This window comes from Pelodiscus sinensis, chromosome 19, assembly GCF_052426305.1.
Source record: "Pelodiscus sinensis isolate ZL-2025 chromosome 19, ASM5242630v1, whole genome shotgun sequence".
NCBI lineage: Eukaryota > Metazoa > Chordata > Testudines > Trionychidae > Pelodiscus > Pelodiscus sinensis.
In genome coordinates this window covers 18,073,103-18,093,348 of record NC_143070.1, presented here as the reverse complement: position 1 = coordinate 18,093,348, position 20,246 = coordinate 18,073,103, and the positions used below count along the sequence as shown (strand labels likewise).

The 20,246-nt window shown below is 52.2% G+C and overlaps 1 protein-coding gene across 9 annotated transcripts in view; it reads right to left on the bottom strand.

Annotated features, from left to right (window-relative positions):
- Positions 1-429: 429 nt before the first annotated feature.
- Positions 430-20,246, bottom strand: part of LOC102455822 (C-type lectin domain family 2 member B-like) — a 28,973-nt gene continuing 9,156 nt past the window's right edge. Inside the window, exons 2-10 of one of the 9 annotated variants that reach the window (XM_089770653.1) lie at positions 19,163-19,966; positions 17,382-17,537; positions 13,611-13,703; positions 13,057-13,165; positions 11,652-11,805; positions 11,121-11,204; positions 6,453-6,628; positions 4,997-5,100; positions 430-3,009 (exon numbers count right to left, since the gene is read on the bottom strand). In XM_089770653.1, coding sequence (XP_089626779.1) covers positions 2,889-3,009; positions 4,997-5,100; positions 6,453-6,628; positions 11,121-11,204; positions 11,652-11,748 — 582 coding nt within the window. In that variant the 5' untranslated portion in view covers positions 11,749-11,805; positions 13,057-13,165; positions 13,611-13,703; positions 17,382-17,537; positions 19,163-19,966 and the 3' untranslated portion in view covers positions 430-2,888. Of the gene's footprint in view, positions 3,010-4,270; positions 4,336-4,996; positions 5,101-6,452; positions 6,629-11,120; positions 11,205-11,651; positions 11,806-13,056; positions 13,166-13,610; positions 13,797-16,092; positions 16,568-17,381; positions 17,538-19,162; positions 19,967-20,246 lie in introns of those variants that run through there. The other 8 variants (XM_089770650.1, XM_089770651.1, XM_089770647.1 and 5 more) reach the window with 8 other exon arrangements.

The window sequence follows — 20,246 nt, the reverse complement described above, 5'->3', positions numbered from 1 at the left end:
CCAAACATCTATGGGTATGTCTACACTACAAAGTTAATTCAAACTAACAGACGTTAGTTCGAATTAACTTTGATAGGCGCTACACTAGCGCTCCGCTAGTTGGAACTTAATTCGAACTAGCGGAGCGCTTAGTTCGAACTAGGTAAACCTCATTCTACGAGGACTAACCCTAGTTCGAACTTACTAGTTCGAATTAAGGGGTGTGTAGCCCCTTAATTCGAACTAGTGGGAGGCTAGCCCTCCCCAGGTTTCCCTGGTGGCCACTCTGGCCAACACCAGGGAAACTCGTCTGCCCCCCTCCCGGCCAGGGACCCCTTAAAGGGGCACGGGCTGGCTACGATGCTCGTGCCAGGTGCAAGCCTGCCAGCACCCAGCCAGCAGACCCTGCACCTGGCACGGCTCAAGCCAGCCACCCGATGCCCCTCAGCCCTCCCCCTCTTCCCGGGAGCTTGCCCAGGACCGCAAGAGGCGGGTGCCCGCCTGGTCTTGTGCAGACATCCTGGACGTCGTCCACAACCTCCGCACTAGGCACAGAAAAGCGGCTGTCTAGGGCAGGAGAGCTGCCAGCCTGGCCACCCAGGAGCAGGTGTGCATGAAAATCAAGGTGGTCCACTGAGACCCCCGACCCTGAGCCCTGAGCTTACCATGGTCATCCTGGGTCAGACCAAAGGTCCATCTAGCCCAGTAGCCTGTCTGCCGACAGCGGCCAACCCTAGGGACCCTGGAGGGGATGGACCAAAGACAGTGACCAAGCCATTTGTCTCGTGCCATCCCTCTCCAGCCTTCCACAAACTTCGGGCAGGGATACCATTTCTACCCCCTGGCTAATACCACTCCATGGACCCAACCTCCATGAATTGATCTCACTTCTCTTTAAACTCTGTTCTCGTTCTAGCCTTCACAGCCTCCTGCAGCAAGGAGTTCCACAGGTTGACTATTTGCTTTGTGAAGAACTTTCTCTTATTAGTTTGAAGCCTGCTACCCATTCCTTTCCTTTGGTGTCCTCTAGTCCTTCTATTATGGGAACTAATGAAGAACTTTTCTGTTTGCACCCTCTCCACCCCACTCATGCTTTTATAGACCTCTATCCTATCCCCCCTCCATCTCCTCTTTTCTAAGCTGAAAAGTCCCAGTCTCTTTAGCCTCTCTTCATATGGGACCTGTTCCAAACCCCTGATCATTTTAGTTGCCCTCCCCTCTCCCAGCCGCTCTCTTCCCCTCTCCCACCTCCTTTTCCCAGTCTCCCCCAGTTTTGTTCAATAAAGAGAGATTCTATTTTTGAACACAATTGTCCTTTATTTTGTACATCAGGAAGGGGGGCTACGGAGGGTTAAGTGGAAGGAGGTGAGGGAGGAATGGGGTACGAGCCCCCGATGGGGAGGACTGGGCTGGCTCTGCGGGCTTCTGGGGGTGGAAGCTCTCCTGCAGCCCCCCAATTGCCCCCTCTCCCCAGATGGCAGCCTGCGGCAAGTGCAGCCGGTCTGATGGCCGAGTGCTGTGATGTGCCCAGTGTGGGCAGTCCGGGCACTCCAAGCCAGGACTGCTTTGCAAGCGGGGCACCCCTGAGAACTGTCTGTCCGGGGTGGGGGTCGGGTCCCTTTAAGCACAGCCCTCGGCTAGCCTGAGACAGCAGCTCCACGCTCTAAGTCCTCCTCTGATGCCCTGCCGGCACTGCTTCCGGCCATCCTTAACCCCGGTTCAGGGTCCACGCTATGTGGACATGCTAGTTCGAATTAGCAAAACGCTAATTCGAACTAGTTTTTTAGTCTGGATCCGTTAGTTCGAATTAGCTTAGTTCGAATTAGCTAAGTTAGTTCGAATTAGCGCTGTAGTGTAGACATACCCTTACTCATGTCATGCCTCTGCCAAAAAAAAAAAAAAGTGGAAAAAGCTACACAAATTGCAGCTTGCAATTTGTGTAGCTTTTTCTGGAAGAATTGTGTAGTGTAGACACAGCCTGAAAGAAAGCCATTGGGCTGTTGCAGCGAAGGAGTGTTATGCTATTGTGTATGCTCAAGAATAGCTATGACCATGCGTTCCCCATTGTTCTCTTTGGATTCCCTCTGATCATTTTGCTTGGTGTTAGGAAAACAAAGGTTGGGATGGGGAGTGGGGGGAGAGCTTTGCCTCAGGGAGGCAGATTCAAGTGACCTCTTCCTTGGAAAAGGGCATATGTTATATTTTTTTACTTATACTTGATGGGGGCAGCAAACCAACTGTCATTCTTTTGGGTCTCAGGGAAACTGAGACTGGACAAGTTTGTCTCTGGGAGTTACGGAGACAGGTACTTACAGAGTTTATTCTGCTACCCAGCCCCCATATCCACACTTGAAGTGCCAAGTTGGAGAATTAAGCCATGACAAATGTCCAAGATGACAATTAGGAAGCCTTCTTCATACTTGAGGCTAGAATTGAATTTGCAGAGTTGATGAACCCTGGAAACAGTGAGACACAAACAAGAGATGATGATAGGTAGCCTGACAAGGGGCATCAATGGAGAACTGTTGAAAATCCTGAGCTTAACACCATTCAAGGGTGAATGATGGTTGCATGATACTGAACACCTAGAGACTCCAATGACAACTTACAGACATGATGGGGGGCTTTTGCCATGGGACCCTGGATTCGGTCCTGAAAGTCAAGCCTCAGAGAAGCCCCGAATCACAATCAACCAAGCCCACCTCCTCACTCATGCGCAATCTTTCTTGGCCCGTAGGTAAATGCATATGCTGCTTTTCATACTGTACTTTCAATAAACATGGTGTGCTTCTTAGAAGCAAAACATATCTGACGCTGGGTTGGAGCAGTTTCACAGGTAACAGTCTGGCTTCTCGGGCTAATTTTGATAATATTCTTGTTATTTCTCTGCCCCCTTTCACTGCAGCCTCCTATGCCTCTGTAAGCACATCAGGTTTGTTGCAGATCCAGCGTCTCTCACTGGTGCATTGCAGGCTGTTGATTCTGTTCCCATCAAGATACGCGCAGTCACCCTCTCCTGCTATTAGAAACCTGCAAGACAGAAGCCACAAAAAGGAGCTGGGCATTTCCCATTGGTCACAGAGAGGGGGCAACACTCACGCACTGCACGGAGCTGCTGCATTCCCAGCCCCTCAGTTCCCCTTCCCATACCAGCCCCAGGGCCCTCTCCCAGTCCCCTCCCCCCACTCCAGCTAAAGGCAAGGGTCTCAGATGAACTGGCCTCCATGGAGCATTGATAATGGGAGGATATTCTCATCCCAGTTCCTGCTCTGCCCACACAACTGGGTTTGGACAGGCCCCTCCAGGGCTGACCCCATCCCCCAAACTGCCTCAGGTGCGGGTTCCAGGGGAGCGGGACATGGTGAGGAGCAGCAGTGACGCCTCACATAAGAGCTGGGGCCAGGGCTCCCCAGGCACTTCCCATCAGCTCTCAGGCTGAGTTCTTGGCAGGACAGGCCACGCTTTGGGGAGGAGGGTGCTAAAGCGAAACACCAGCAGCACAGAAGCAGGAGCCCAGACCCAGAGGCCATGGTGTGACCCAGCCACTCACAGGGTATGCCTACACTACCACCCTAGTTCAAACTAGGGTGGTTACTGTAGGCAACCGGAGTTGCAAATGAAGCCCGGGATTTGAATTTTCCGGGCTTCATTTGCATGTTGCCGGGCGCCGCCATTTTTAAATGCCGGCTAGTTCGGACTCTGTGCCCGCGGCTACACGCGTTCCACGAGGAGTAACGGTAGTTCGGAATAGGAAGCCTAGTCTGAACTACCTAGTCTGTGCCGCGTGTAGCCGCGGGCATGGAGTCTGAACTAGCCGGCATTTAAAAATGGCGGCGCCCGGCAACATGCAAATGAAGCCCGGGAAATTCAAATCCCGGGCTTCATTTGCAACTCCGGTTGCCTACATTAACCACCCTAGTTCGAACTAGGGTGGTAGTGTAGACATACCCACAAAGAGTTTCTCCATCAGAGCTGCAGGCCAGCACTTCCCACCTGGTTACAGGGTGGGATCAAGGCCCATAAGCAAACCCTCCCACTCTCCTTATTCAGTAGCCAGGTGCTGGGCTGTACGAAGGACTAGCACTACTCTGGGCAGGCTGGGTCTCCCCTCACACCATTCATCTCTGGCTCCAGATGGGTCATGATCTGTCCCAGAGATGGGCCAACTTAGCCCCCACCAGAATCAGCCCAGCGGATTTCTGATAGCATGACAATGGTGCATTCAGATGCCTTCTTCTGGTATGGACCCCATGGGGTGGCAGAACATAAGAGAGCATAAGGACAGCCATACCCAGTTAGATCAAAGGTCCAGCCAGCCCAGTACCCTGTCTGCCCACAGTGGCCAGTGCCAGGTGCCTCAGAGGGAGAGAACAGAAACAGGGAATCCTCAAGTGAGCCCTCCCCTTTCACTCATTTCCAGTCAAACAGAGGCCAGGGACATCATTCCTCTCCCTGCTCCCTCCCCCTGTTCACCGCTTTCAGCTAAATCCCTGGACCCAAATGTAGCAAACGACACATGAAAAAGAACCTTCTCTTAACATTTATATCTAAGGAAAACGGAGCATGTTTTCCCCTGCATGCCACAGTGTTTTGGCAGGAGCAGCCCGAGGCCAGCTGCAGCAGCTGGCGCCCTAGGCGGGGCGGCGCAATCGGCGCCCCCTGCCTGGATAGCCGTCAATGGCCATGACGTCACCATTGGGCGCCCGAGCCAGCGGCGCCCTAGGCAGCTGCCTCGCTCGCCCAGGCTCACGGGCCGCCCCTGGGCTTTGGTTCCCCCTCTAAAGGGCAGTGTGGTGGTTTTTATTGTCAGAAGGAGGCTGCTGAAGTGAAGTTTGTAACCCTGATCTACACAGATCTGAAGCCTTCACCCATCACTAATACACCGAGCATACAAGAACCTGAGCACTCTCTGGCTGTTCCATAGCACTGATGGAAGGGGGTGTCAGGCTGAATTTGGGATCTCTGACACCAGGATCTCAATGCTCAGGGAGCTCACAGAGGGGAGGAAAAGACTCACAGGCTGTTGAATTCAGTGCCATTGGTCCATTTCCAGGGCTGCCCCGGGGCCCTGCAGAGTCCGATCCAGTAGTCAGAGCTGCCACTGTAACGCAGCATAAAAGCCTAGAACAGCAGAAGTAGTGGGGGTGTCAGAGCCCTGTTTAGTATTGTGTGAGGTTACGACTGATCAATGTTATAACATATATACAAGTGTATGTTAATTAGTGCTGACTTGTAGGATTATAAAAGTTAAAGGATTAGGTTAATTAGAGTTGATTTGTAGGATTGCAAAGGGATACCATGGCTCAGTATTTCGGGGAACTAAGGAGCAGACATAAGTAGATAAGCTGAAATGCAAGAACCCGCAGCCTGAAGCCTGCAAAAATTTAGCTTGGCTATTGTAGGACAAGAAACGATGATTTAAGACACTGAGTGAGAAATAACCCAAAAGCTTAGGGGGAAAGAGGTGCCGACAGGTAGTAACAGTGCAAGTACAGCCAGGAAGGCTAAATTTAAATGATAAAATCATGTAAACACAAATATTGTTTCTAACATGTGCCTTAGCCACAAGACAAAGGCTGCACAACAGTGTCCATGTGAACAGTCTATAGAATGTGTGTCCCTTGTGTTTCTAGGGGACACAGACCAGTTCCTATGGGCTCTAAATCCAGAGCAAAAATAAAGATAAATTGAGACTGTAACCACCAGAGATAAGCCCAAGGCAGCACAATTAACATTAAATTCAATCAAGGGCTACAGCCCGACCCTGCTGCTCCCCAGCGCTGGGGTGGGAATCCCAGGGGTGCACAGAGGGGTCTGAATGTTCTCAGGGGGTGGCTGGAGATTTGCCCCTCCCCCCTGCCCAGCGCTGGGTAATTCAGTATTAACCCCCCCAGCCCAACCCAGCTCCCCCCATCCCAACTTCCCGAGGGCTGGGGCAGCGCTTGGGAGCTGCCGGGTCCAAGTTCCCACTGCTTGCCCCCCATGCCGGGCCAGGCTCTGTGTGAAACCCTTGCCTGTTGGGCAGCTGGGCTCCCTCCAGCCCTCCCCAGGAAAGGAGAGAGATGATCAGAGCAGGGGATGCTGGGAGGGGCCAAGACTGAGAAAAAACTCTCTCATCCCATCCCCCACCATCAGCTGGCTGCCCTTTCTCCTATCCAGGACGGAGCTCTGGCTCTTCAAGTTGAGCTGGGATTTCATCCCCTTTCCGCCTCATGAAGTACACCAGACACCTGAACCAGCCCAGCCCTAGAGAGGGATGGTCTTCTATAAAGAGGGCCAAGAAGGAGCGATTCCACACTGGAGTGAGTGGTCTCACCTGACACCAAAGGAGCCCTGAGCCCAGCCAGGCCAGACATGCAGGGCTGGAAAGTCCATTGGCTCTGGGCTCCCAGCTGCTCCACAGCCACAGGGCAAATCCCGGGCCCTGCTCCTGCAGCCGCTGAGCCCAGGCCAGTGCAATGAGAGAGTCTCACCATTTCCTTCAGGGTGTCAATACAAGCCAGAGAGGCCCCCAGGGCAGAGCAGTTGCTCCGGCTGTCGGTCCAATTCCTTTCAGCCTCGGAAAAATGGTAGCATTTCCCTCGGTACCCGACCCAGTCGTCCGGGCACGCGGGGCCTGGCACGCGTGGCGAGCGCCCAGGTAACAACGCTGAAATGAGACAGGAACACCTGGGTAAGGGGGAACCTGCCTGAGAGTGGGCAGAGAACTCCTAAGACAGCTGAGACTCCTCTGCACCCGAAAGGGGCTGAGAGGGAGTGAAGGAGCCAGGGGGACGCTGGGAATCCAGCCCCCGAGGAGGGTTACCTGTCCCTGGTGTCACTGGACCACTGTCTTGGTTCACATTCAATAAGGATGCAGCTGCTGTTTGTCAGAGAACTGGGCCAGGCTGCGGGTCAGAGCAGGGGGTGGGCAGGGCAAGGGGGTGGCAGAGGGAAGTGGCTGTGGTCAGGGCTGGCAGCAGGCAGGAGAGCGACGCTGGGTAAGAGGCGAGTTCAGCAGGGTTGGCCAGGCCGGTTCCCCGAGGAACGTGGCTCACCTGGGCCACTGCCCCCTGCTCTGCACTGGAGTGCCCAGAAGGGGGCTGAGCGGAGGGTGGGAACAAACTCCCTGCCCTTCGCCAGGCCGAGCGCCTGCTGCCCGGAGCTCCCAGCGCGGCCAGACGCAGGGTGAGGGAGATGCTTCGCAGGAGACATTTGCCTGGCAGGAAGGATCACCCAAGACTGGGGGCAGGGACACAGTGAGAGCAGCTGGGGCACAAAACCACACAAGGCTGAACAGATGAAGTAACTTTCAATCGGCCACAAGGAGGCGCCAGAACTGCAGCAATGGAAGGTAGCCTCTGACACTGGTGCTCTCCCCCCCCCCCCCCCCCCCCCCCCCCCCGGCCAGGTGTGACTTGTGTAGAGACTCTTCCCCCCTCAGCTACAAAGGCCCAGTTGCTCTGCCTGCAGTATGATCCTTTCGGGGCCATCAGAGAACTGCTGTGGGGCCACCCAGAGCCCCTGGAAAGGGCAGAGTTGCAGATGAAGAACCAGAGGCAAGTTAATAGGATAATTATGGGGAAAAGTCACTAAGCCAGTCCACACACCTGCCACTACCCGACCAACCTCTCAGCCTTAGGCATTGGTGCTGGTATCACAGCCTCCTCAATGATTTATGAAAATTGGCTGATGAATATGCATAACTTGAAGATGCTTTAGGCAAAATGCCGCATATGATATATGGTTTTTAAAATTACAACCTGCTAAATGTGTATATTTTATTTTGGTGCATGTTAGGCATCATAAAAAAGGGATAGAGAATAATGTCAATATCATCTTATTGCCTCTGTATAAATCCATGGGATACTCACATCTTGAATACTGTGTACAGATGTAGTCGTCTCATCTCAAAAAAGATATATTGGCATTGGAAAAGGTTCAGAAAAGGTCAAAAAAATTATTAGGGGTTTGGAACAGCTGCCAAGAGAGATTAAAAAGACTGGGACTTCTCAGCTTAGAAAAGAAGAGTCTAAGGGGGGATATGATAGAGGTCTATAAAATCATGACAGGTGTGGAGAAAGTGAATGAAAAGTTTTTTACTTATTCCATAACAAGAACTAGGGTCACCAAATGAAATGAACAGGTAGCAGGTCTAAAACAAACAAAAGGAAGTTTTCCCTCGTGCAATGCACAACCTGTGGAACTCCTTGCCAGAGTAGGGATGTTAAATATCTGTTATTTTACTAGTCGAGTAGTCGATGGAATTTCCATCGACTACTTGACTAGTTGATAGGCACTTCCACATTCCTCCTTTGAAATGTACAAGAGCCCCTGTTTGTTCAAAAAATCCTCCTAAAGGGTAAAACTATCAAATTTGGTCTTCAGTTTCCTCTTACCATAACTTACAGCCCTGAGCAAGGTGGGCAGTGCAACAGATGCTCACTGCTGCCACCCAGTGTGTGATTTGTATCACTTGTTCCAGGGAACTGCTGCAGCTGTGAGAGGCACAAATTCACATTTCATACATACCCCGTAAGGCGCTGGGGGAGAAAGTATGACATAGCCAAACTGTCTCCATTCCATACAGCCCTCCTCGGAAAAATCCTCCATGTCTTTTGGCCCAGAACAATTTCAAATCAAGATCTAGTTATAAAGTGCAGTCAAGAAGACAGGAGCACTAACATTGCCAGGAGGTGTTGGAGATGGATTGGCCATGTGTTTTGGAGGGAAACTGATCCCCTCACCCGAGCAGCCATGAAGATGGACACCTGAAGGCAAGAGAACATAAGAACATAAGAATGGCTGTACTGGGTCAGACCAAAGGTCCATCTAGCCCAGTATCCTGTCTGCCGACAGTGGCCAGCACCAGGTGCCCCAGAGAGGATGGACCAAAGACAATGATCAAGCGATTTGTCTCCTGCCATCCTTCTCCAGCCTCTGACAAACAGAGGCCAGGGACACCAATTCTATCCCCTGGCTAATAGCCTTTTATGGACCTAACCTCCATGAAATTATCTAGCTTCTCTTTAAACTCTGTTATAGTCCTAGCCTTCACAGCCTCCTCTGGCAAGGAGTTCCACAAGTTGACTACACGCTGTGTGAAGAAGAACGTTCTTTTATTAGTTTTAAACCTGCTACCCATTAACTTCATTTGGTGTCCTCTAGTTCTTCTATTATGGGAACTAATAAATAACTTTTCTTTATTCGCCCTCTCCACACCACTCATGATTTTATTGACCTCTATCATATCCCGCCTCAGTCTCCTCTTTTCTAAACTACAAAGTCCCAGTCACTTTAACTTCTCTTCATATGAGACCCATTCCAAACCCCTAATCATTTTAGTTGCCCTTTTCTGAACCCTTTCCAAGGCCAAAATATCATTTTTGAGGTGAGGAGACCACATCTTTACACAGTATTCAAGATGTGGGTGTACCATAGTTTTATACAGGGGCAGTAAGATATTCTGTGTCATATTTTCTATCCCTTTCTTAGTAATTCCTAGCATCCTAGTTGCCTTTTTGACCACCGCTGCACACTGTGGGAGTTTTCAGAGAACTATCCACGATAACTCCAAGAACTCCAAGAGAAAATGAGGCTGCCTGAAAACATGGCGAAGAGCTGTTGAAGTTGAGCTGAAAAAACCAGGGGCACAGCTAGCAAACCAGTGAAAAACTTGCTGGAAACAGACAAGAGTGCAGGAGCTTTGTCACTGCCCTAAGAGCTGGGGTGTAATGGGACTATGATGAAGATGCCAATGACAGACCTGGATGTGGTAATATACAGACCAAGCCCAGGGCCCCTTCCAGCAGTGCCTAAGATGTTCAGGGCACAGCAAGGAGCCCTTCATTTCTGGAAGCCTCTGACAGGTGCCATCTCTCCATCTGCTCCCACTGTATCCTGAGGGCTCCCAGCACCCCAGGCTCACAGATCCCACCTTATGGAATGTGAGCCATGTGGCCAGAACAGCAGGGAGCTCACAGCAAGTCCTAACAACAGTTAGGGTTTCAGGCAGCAAGCGATGGGAAGGAGTTTGGATGCAGGGGGACTCACATCTGGTAAGGCACCCCCTGCTGGGCAGTGCTTACAGACAGCTGCCAGTGGGGGTCATCCACAGCCCATGCATAGCAGCCAGCAAGGAACTTACACTACACCACACCTACACAGCTGCATGTTCTGTGTGTGGGTAAGTTTGGCTTTGCTCACAGCCCTCCGGTAGAGGGCAGCTGATGTTGGTGTAAGGGTGGTGAGGCAGTTGCATCAGTGCGAATACCTCACACAGATGTGCTGGAGCTGCGTGTCTCTGATAACTTACTGCAGTGACCGCCAGGGCAAGCCCCCTTCTGCACCACTGCAACACATCCACATGAGCAATTGCACTAATGTAACTATCAATGTCACGACATCAGCACAGAGGATTCCTAGTGCAGACAGAGCTGGATTCATCCCCCTCTGCCAGCTGCTCCAGGGGCCCAGTGATCAGAGATAAACCCCACCCCTGACAGTCTCTCTGCCCCTCGCCTCCGCCTCTTCAGACCAGGGGCAGACACAGCCAGGCTCATGTTCAATAGCAACAGCCACTCTCGGCACCAGCACACACCACCTGTGGAGTTGGAGGAGTCACTATCGCTGCGGGGCCTTGCACTGCAGAGGTCATTCATTGGTGGGTTCCACACAACATTAATGGCGGTATCTCTGCTCATTTCAATGACAGGCAGCACCTGCCAGCCCGTCCCTGGGCACGAGGTAAGGACACAGGAAGGCCAGGCTGGTACCTCAGGTCGACAGGCTGCAGGAAGGGGGCCCAGCTCACTGCTACCCTGCCCCCACCCCGTCAATCATCCCCCCGCACACACATACACACAGTCGGGTGTCAGTGACTGTATTTGGGGCCCAGTGAAAGTCACTGGGACCTCACATGCTCAGAGATGGGCTGGGGGAGCTAGTGTCAGTCAGACCCGACCCTCCCAGCGAGTGCCCAGGGCAGGACCTGGGAGGGGGCAGGAGGTGGCTCTGGGAGGAGTATCCCCCACGAGGCCTCAGTGCCAGGGGCAGGAGCCAGACAGGCCAGGAGGAGATGCTGTGACTGGGGCAGTTTGGGGGGAGAGGGGGCGAGGAAGGGGGAATGTGCAGAAAGGGGGCAGGGAGGGCTGAGAACTCACCTGCCAGGGCAATAACTGTGATGAGGAGAACTAAGGACACGACTCCCAAGGCGACTGTACATTTGTTGTAGTTAAAACGAAGCCCTGAAACAGAGAGCCCTGTCAGTCCGGGCTGTGGGGCCACATCGCACTGACAGCACCAGGGCTAGGGCTGCCCTTGGACATACCCCATTCTGTCCCTTGCACCTCCCGCCGGATGCTCTGGGAGAGGCGCTCAGGCAGCGGGCAGGCTGGGGCTGGCAGAACAGCCCCCCCCCCCCCACCACACTGCCAGCCAGGCCAGCACCAGACCAGTGAGCTCAGGGCACAGAGATGTTCCAGGGGCAGGACCCCCCAACCCCCTGCCCAGAACCCGTCCCCGCATATGGGGTCTCACCGGGGTACCATGCAGCCGAAGGGGGAGAAGGAGCCAGACCAAGAGGGGCCAGGGCTGTCACAGGGGGTCTGACCCACCAGCCCAAACAGCTCCTGCCCAGCCACACGCCCAGCGCTGTGTGAGCCAGGGATCAGTGCCTTTATCTGCCCCATTACCTGACTCCACTCCAATCCCCTGTTGTCCACTGGCTCTTGAAGCAGGAGGTGCCTGCAGCGGCACTCCGCTCTCAACATCCCCAGATGCTGTTGCCATCGTGTCTCAGCCACGCTTGGGCCGGGGATGCTGCTGCAGGCGCTGGGCCGAGCCAGCCTTAGGGAAAAAGGCACCCTTGGCAAACTGTATTTTGGTGGCCCTTCCACCCTCCCCAGGAATGGAGCCCACCCCATTTCCCTTGGCTGCCATGGGCTTCCCCGCCCCTGGACCCCAATCCTGTGCCCCCTTTGACATTAACTCCTGCCCCCTACTCCAACACAGTTTCCCTAAGCCCAGCATTTTGCAGCCTTCATCCCAAATCCTGTGCTTCCCTCCCACCTGCACCTCCAACACAAGCCCTGCATTGCCAGTCTGCCTACCACACTGCCTCCCTGCTCGGTACCACTCAACCCCTCATGATCAGTAACCCCCATCCCAGTGGCCCCTCACTCAGAGATCACCATAAATCCCTATGCCCAAGGCCTTCCCACCCACAGACCCCTCACACCACTCAGCACTCCCCAAACTGCCCAGCACCCCATATTCCTGAGGGTATTTGGCATCAACAAATTAAATTTTCTGTGCAAAATATTTTAAAATTCTGCAAATGTTATCATATATATAGTAGGCCAGTGTCTGTGAGGCTGTAACGCTGTAGCGTTACTGTCTTGCCTCTGAGGGGGCGCTCTCTCCTCCCACTGTGGTGCTCGACTGACTTCTGCACCGCTTAGCCGGGCCACGATGGGGGAGCAAGTGGCGGCAAGCGGCCGTCTGGGGTCTGCGGTCCTCATGCAACACCCCAAATGGCCGCTTGTTGCTGCTTGCTCCCCCGCTGTGGCCCAGCTGAGCGCACAGAACTTAGATGAGGGCCACAGTGGGAGGGGAAGAGAGGTGGGGCAGTGACGTACATGGCCAGGGGGCCTCCCACAGTAGCACTCAGCTGAGTTTTGTGCTGCTCGGCCGGGCTGCTGCAGGGGAGCCCAAACGGCCACTTGCTCCCCCGCGGTGGCCCGGCCGAGCGGCGCAGAACTCAGCTGAGTGCCACGGCAGAAGGAGTAGGGGGGAGGGATGGTGACGTACACACACTCAGCCCCCAGCCATGTACATCACTGGGGTAGGGTGCAAAAAAAATTGGACACCCTTGATTGGGGGTGAGAGTGGGGAGGGACTGGCTGGGAGAGAAGCAGGATGGAGGGGGTCAGAGGCAGCGTAGCTGGCCAGGGGAGAATGGGGGCGGGGCAGCCGGCAGGAAGCAAGCTGGTCGGGGTGGAAGTCAGGGGCAGCGAGGCTGGCCGTGGGAAATCGGAAGGAGGAACTGGCTGGCAGGGGGCGGGGAGAGGGAATTGGCCAGCGGGGAGCCGGACTCACGCGGACGCATGCAGATCCCAGGGTGTGGCCCGCCCCGTTCATGCATACCCGACAGAGACAGAGGAAAGCAGAAAGAGTGAGAGGCAAAGCTTGTTTTCCTCTTCCAAATCTATGAATGGAGAAGAGTGATGGTCACTGATTAACCACTCACATCCATACTTTCTTGCAGGGGCAGATGACCGTTTTGCGGGGCCCTGGGCAGCATAATTCTGTGGGGCCCCCCCTTTGCCACAGCGCATGCGTGGGGCTTTCTGAAGCGCAGGGCCCGGGGCGGCCGCCCCGTTTGCCGTGCCATATATCTGCCCCTGCTTTCTTGTATTATCAATACATTTGGGTGAGCATGCCCACATCCATCAAAGAGAGAATTAAATTAAGGCACAGGCGGTAACCAGCCCCCTGCCAGATCCACAGAGTCACTCAGTCAGTAGCAGCTGTAGGAACAGAATCTAGGCCTGTGGTTTAACGGTTACACAGCGTTCTCCCACAGCTGGGTTCAAACTGTGTGCTCCAGACAACCACCCCTCTTTTAGTCACAAAGTTGAATAGTAACTCACATATGGCATAGATGGGGTTAATAGCAACTACCGTTGGACAAGTCCAGTTGTGTATTTGCTAGCAGAATCTGGATGGAACCTTCATTCCTTCACCTTGGCAGGAAGGAAGGAAAATCCTTATCTTCCTCACATCATTCCAAGGGAAATTGTATGTCAAAGTGATTCCCTGCTCCACAAAGGGAAATGCTGCCCGAAGGGAAGAGGGTGTTGAGTTGGGATGTTTTTGCCACTAAGAAAATATATGATCAAGAAAGAGCTACAGGTGTAGAGAACCTCCCCTCTTCCTGCAAACAGCTGTCAGTGTGGTGGTGGTAGGGGAGGCAGCTGGTCTACTGAGATCTGGACTGTTTGGGCACAGCTTCCCTTCAAAGTAAAAGGGCTCAAAAGGGTTGTAAAGTTACATAGGTCACCTAGGCACTGCTGTAATAGAAATCATGATGTTTCTAAATCCCCTAGATGGCTGAGAAAGTCTCAGTCCCTGTAGCCAGCTCTGATGTTAGGGTAGTTGGTGTTTTCCAAAGCCCAGCTCCTTAGGGTAAACAGGTAGGGTGCGCCACTGGAGGAGAAAAGTTTGACCTGGTTCCACCGTAGAGGCTGAGAAACCAGAAGGTAAAGAGGAGAATTCCAATTTTAAAATCTCATTTTTTGGAGGCCTGATTCATTTAGAAATGCTTAACACAGAGAAGGACAACTCAGATCCTTTGTAGCAGGGGGCAGAGGGAAGCCTGTATCACACATTTAACCGGCTTCAGACTTTAGTTCAGTTCTCTGCCCGCCCCCTCTCTCCCACGGTGCTCCACTGGAGGAGAATAAGATGTAGGTGCCTGGGTCTCGTGCTGATCTGACAGTTTCAGTTTCTCAGAGAGGCCATGAGTGTGGGAGGAGCCTCCGGCTGAGTTCCTGCATCTCCCGGTCCCCCACACTACAGCGCCTCTCCCCACACTACAGCGCCTCCTCCGGGAGGAACTGCAGCCCTTCCAGACAATGTGTTACCCACACTCGGGCATGAGTTGTGTTGTTTGGCAGTGAGTGGGAAACTGATCAAGCGGCAAGGCCATATTGACACTGACTCAAAATACGCACACAGACTCACATTTCTCTGTCTCACCGGAAAACAGTTCAAAACCTCAAAACCCACAGATCCCAGTTCAGAGTTCACCTTGCCACAGGTTGAAACCAGCTGGAGCTGAGCCAGGCACCCTGAGCCCTGCCTCCCAATACAACCCCAACCCCAGGCGCTCTGTGGTTACATCTACACTGCACATTTATTTCGGAATAAGCTATTCTGGAATAGTTAAGCATGTCACCATTAGGGAAGCCTGCCTCAGACTAATTTTGAGGTTTCCCTGCAGTGTAGACGTGCTATTTTGAAATAAGCTATCTCAATTTAGAGCCCTAGGAGGAATAATTTAGGCTAAGTCTACAGTATAGCCTTTTTTTAAAAAAAAAGCTACGCAAATTGTGCTCCACAATTTGTGTAGCTTTTTCCGATTGCTTTTCTGCCGTTTGGCCTCGTCTAGATGGGGCCAAACGGAGGAAAAGCCTGTTTCTGAGAAACCCTTATTTCTCATAGAACGAGAAATACAGGGCTCCCCAAAAGAAATACAGGGCTCCCCATGTTCGCTTTTCCACACAAAAAAAAGCGGAAAAATCCTGCCATCTAGACTTACCCCCAGAATGGCCCTGGTGAGGGGCTATTTCGAAATAGCAGAAGTGGAGTGTCTACACACACCTTATTTTAAAATAGCTATGTTGGAACAGGCGTTATTTCTCATAGAATGAGGTTTGCAGAAGTTGGAGTAATCCGTCCGTTATTTCGAAATAACTCTATTGCTGTGTAGACACTCGCAGTTATTCCGAAATAACTTTGCTGTGTAGATGCACTGTGTGTGTGTGTGTCGCCTCTCTCCCTTTGTTCCGCTGCCCACCAAGCTGTTTCACGCCCTCCCACCACCACCAACCACGCCAGCCCCAGTTATCCAGGGGGGCCGCATGATCCCCTGACCATGAGGGCACTAGTGTAGCCAGATGGCTTCAACAAAAATACCTGACATGACATCACAATGGACATTCCATCTCATTTAGAACATACCCGACATTTCTATTGTCTCCATTTGTTTCCCGCACAGAAAGCTCAAATACTGGCCTGTCTGATTCAAAACCAGACACCTGGCAACCCTGGGGCACAGGGAGGGGACTCAGCTTCCCCCTCCCAGAAAACCTCCCCCTCTGGGGTCTACGTGGGGCTGGGTCGCTCTGCATTCAGCAGTCCGGGCAGAGGGGCAAGGCAGAGGCGCCAGGACAGGCAATGCAGCCGGGCAATGGCCGGAGGCGGAAGCGGGCGAGTCCCTGCATTAGCCGCTAGCGGACCTGCAACTAGGCAGCGAGCCCGGCTTTCCCGCTCCCTTGGAACCCAGACAGGCGGGGACCGGAGCCCTTTCCCCCCCGGCCCTGCCAAGCCCTGGCCCGGGCAGTCTCTTACCCCAGCGCTCTGGGATCTCGGGCGTGGCGCTGCCAGAGGCGGACGCAAAAGAGGAAGCCTGTTCGTGTCCCAGTGCCGGGGATGAAAGAATCACGTGGAGCCAGGAGCGGAGGGGAGGAGCAGCGCGAGGAGTTTTTAGGGTTAAAGGCTTCGCTTATTGGTTACTCGTTTGCAGGGCTACAAGAAGGGGTGTTGATGGGACCATCACTTACTGGCTCGGTGCTGTCAGAGTGGACCCCTTGTCTGGATTGATCCAGGCTGAGGCTGATGGTGGCTCCCCATGTGTGCTGGTTCTGTGAAGCCACCTGCCCCCCTCCCACATGCTTCCTCCAATAAAGGCAGTTGGGGGGGGCACAGGTGGGAGCCAGTGCTTAGGTAGGGAGCCAGCTTAAAAGCCAACTCCCCTGAGCACTACCTCCATGCTGTTGCCTCTGTATCAGCAATACACTGAGGGTATGTCTACACTACCACCCTAGTTCGAACTAGGGTGGTTAATGTAGTCAATCGAAGCTGCAAATGAAGCCTGGGATTTAAATATCCCGGGCTTCATTTGCATCTTGCTGGGTGCCGCCATTTTTAAATCTCCGGTAGTTCGGACTCCGTGCCCGTGGCTACACGCGGCACGGAGTAGGTAGTTCGAATTAGGCTTTTTAATTCTAACTACCGTTACTCCTCGGAACTAATTAGAAAGCCTAATTCGAACTACCAAATTCATGCCACGTGTAGCCGCGGGCACGGAGTCTGAACTACTGGGGATTTAAAAATGGCGGCGCCCGGCAAGATGCAAATGAAGCCCAGGATATTTAAATCCCAGGCTTCATTTGCAACTTCGATTGACTACATTAACCACCCTCGTTTGAACTAGGGTGGTAGTGTAGACATACCCTGAGGGAGAGACAGCTTAGCAGGCAATATCAGAGGCAGCAGGATGGGGGAGCAGGCGGGTTACTGGAGCAGACCCTCTCCATGGTGGGCCTGATCCATGGGATGCCAGAGCAGCCTCTGCCTGCAGGGAGCTCGGGCACCCTGCAGACAGGGGCTGCAGGTGGGAGCTGATCTGCACAGGGAGCTGATTTTTAAGCTGGCTCCTCCTTTCACCCCGCACTGCTCCCTCTAGGAATGGGGCTGGTCATGCACTGGCTAAAAATAACCACCAAAAATTATTATGGCAACATGATTACTAAAATAAACAATATCTAACATCCGTAGTTCTGAGAGGAAGCCTTCCCCAGACATACAGTCAGGCGCTCCATCATAGTTGTGGCAAAGATGGTCTCCTGCTGTCTCACCTGCAGGCTCTCCTCTCCTGGCGATCCATGAGGGAGTTCATGCTGTACATCTGCTCTTTGAATACAGCCTCTCTTTCCGATTTCACCTATGGATCTACACCATGCAGACACATGCTGAAGCCCGGGGTGTAAGCAATGGTCTGGCTGCTGTTCCCACTGCAATGAAAAGTTACAAGGACACACGTTATAGGAAATGTGTGAACCCTAACCTGTCAGAGAACAAGGAAGATCTCTGTAAAGACAATGAAGATGTGTTCTGTGCAAGGCCAAATTTTTGCTTTAAAGCGGCCACTGTACAGCAGGTACACAGAGCTCTCGGGAGCATCTGGGCTCATGCGGTTCAGAGGCAGGCAGCACAGTAAGGAAACTTCTAGGGCAGGTGCCTGCAGGCAGGAGGGGGTTAAGGAGCAGGGCAGCTTCCCTCTGTGTCTAGCACATGCTGGGTCTAGCACACGCAGCTTCCTGGCACAGAGTTACATTCCCAGCCCTCAGGAGTCTGAAGGCCCAGGATAGAGGAGAGGGAGAGAAGGGAGTGAGGAGATTTGTATGTGGCACACAGGACTACCCAAGAAGAGTGCTAATAGCTTCTCCTCCTCCTTCATCCAGGTTGTCATGTGCGAGATCAGTCTCCTCTGAATCACATGGGAGAGGTTGCTGGAGGAATGTGGCCAGAAATCTGGGCCTTACACTGCAATGCTTTGCTCTGCAATGACACCAGACCACTTACTACTGGCTTGGTGTGGGGAGGTGTCTTATCTCACCTTCCTGAAGCACTAAGAACCGTGGGATATGGCCCGAGAAGTCCTAGTTACTCTCACAAGTGAGGACACCGTGCCCTGGTCTACACTAGGGAGTTATTTTGAAATAAACCTGCTTATTTTGAAATAAGAAGTGGAGTGTCCACACTACCAAGCATGTTATTTTGAAATAACGGCTGGTTATTTTGAAATCTCTACTCTTACTTTTCTCGGGGAATAACATTTATTTCGAAATAGCTATTTTGAAATAGCATTATTGTCAACACTCCACTACTGCTATTTCAAAATATCTACTCCCCAGAGTAATTTGAAGTAATTATTCCCTAGTTTTTCCTGGGACTGTGAGTCGAGGTAGCACGTTCACAATAATAGAGCCTGCCTTGGACTAATTTTGAGACTCCCCCATAGTGGGAAAAGACTGTTTTGATTTTATTTCAGGAGTTATTATTTTGAATTTAGTTATTTTAAAATAATTTCCTCTTGTAGACATGCCTAGTGATTTGAGTGTAGCTTTGCAGTGTGGCTGATTGTACCCAATCTAAGCTAAACCAGGTGTTCTGACCCTAGTGCCAGTCACTCAGGTTAACTCTGCAGTGAAGACACCTAGTACAAGATTACAGATACAAAGATCTGGTCAAACTAGACTACAGGTATAAGGAAACTCCTATAGACTGGAAGGAAATGTGGTGATAAGGAGCCACACCCTTGATACAATCTCCTACCACGCTGCCATAAGAGTGTGATCATGAGGTTCCCAATAACATAATTCTGAAAGGGCTCCATCAGCTGAGGACTTTATGTCCATCAGTGGGAATATGAAGAAGCAGCCTCGAATAACAGCAATTTCTAGTGCACCAATAAAAAAACAATCCATCAGTACACACAGGAGTCTTAGTATAGCAGTGTTTCCATCATGACAATTTCAAAGCAGTGACAATTAAACCGAGAACTCTCAGTATGACAGAGCATCCTTTGCTTTCACTGAGCAGAGAAAACCCATCCTTCAAAGTAGTAACCACACACCTACTAGCATAGAGATGTGTGCAGTAGAAATGGTGATGTATGCAGTAGATGGGGCATCTGGGACATGACCGGATGCATCCCTGTGTCTAACACAGATGGGGGTGTCAGACAGACATCTTACAATGCAGAGCCAAGATCAAGGAACTCCTGCAAGCATACCAAAAGGAGAAGGAGGCAAATAACCAGTCTGGCGGTGTACCCAAAATATGCCAGTTTTATAAGGAATTGGATGGATTCCTGGGTGCGGCATCCACAACCAAATCGCAGAAGACTGTGAAGAGTTCTCAGGGAACTCAGCCGGAAATACTTGTCCTGGAAACACAAATCCAAGTTGATGAAGTGATTGTGGAGGGCCCAGAGGTGATGACAACGTGTAAGTCAGGCAGCAAAGACAGTCCTGATGTTATGGAGGACGCTCAGCAATTCTATGTAGAAGAGATTCAGCATCTTGAGGCAATAGAAGGGATGTAGGGTGCGTTGCTGTGCAGGTGGGTGGAGTTGGAAGGCTGAACAGATGGTACCATCTGGGGTGATCATCTGCTCTATGCATCCATTGAAGGGGGAGCCACACAAGCACTGGCCAAGCTGGAGCTTTGTGTTTGTGAGATGGCTAATCCATTCTTGAGTCTGTGTTATGTCCAAACAGAGCATCGACGTGCGCACAGACAGCAAAAGAATCTTCCTTGGAACCAAGGCAGCACAGAGTTCAGCTGCGTAAGGACCGGGGCACTGTCTGTTCTCCATGAAAAACTGATCCCAGGCCTGCTTGTTAACCTTCGTCAGGGATGTCAGCAAGATGGCAGCCTGTGGAGGATTAACAAGTGTAGGATTAGCACCATTTTCTTCCAGTTACAACTGCTGCACAAGCGTGGGCTGTGCTTTCTTGGGGAGTCATAACCAACCCTCCTTCCCTCCTGCCCCACTGTAAAATGCACCATGATCACAGTTTCTGGAGAGAGTTTTGTTTTCCTCCAGGTAAATAGTGGGAAGTTTTCTTCAGAGGCCTGCTTGTCCCTAGCTGAGTGTTTGTGTGCTCCAGCCCTGCAGTGGAGTGGTAGGGGAAGGGGAGCTGAGCCTTGGAGGC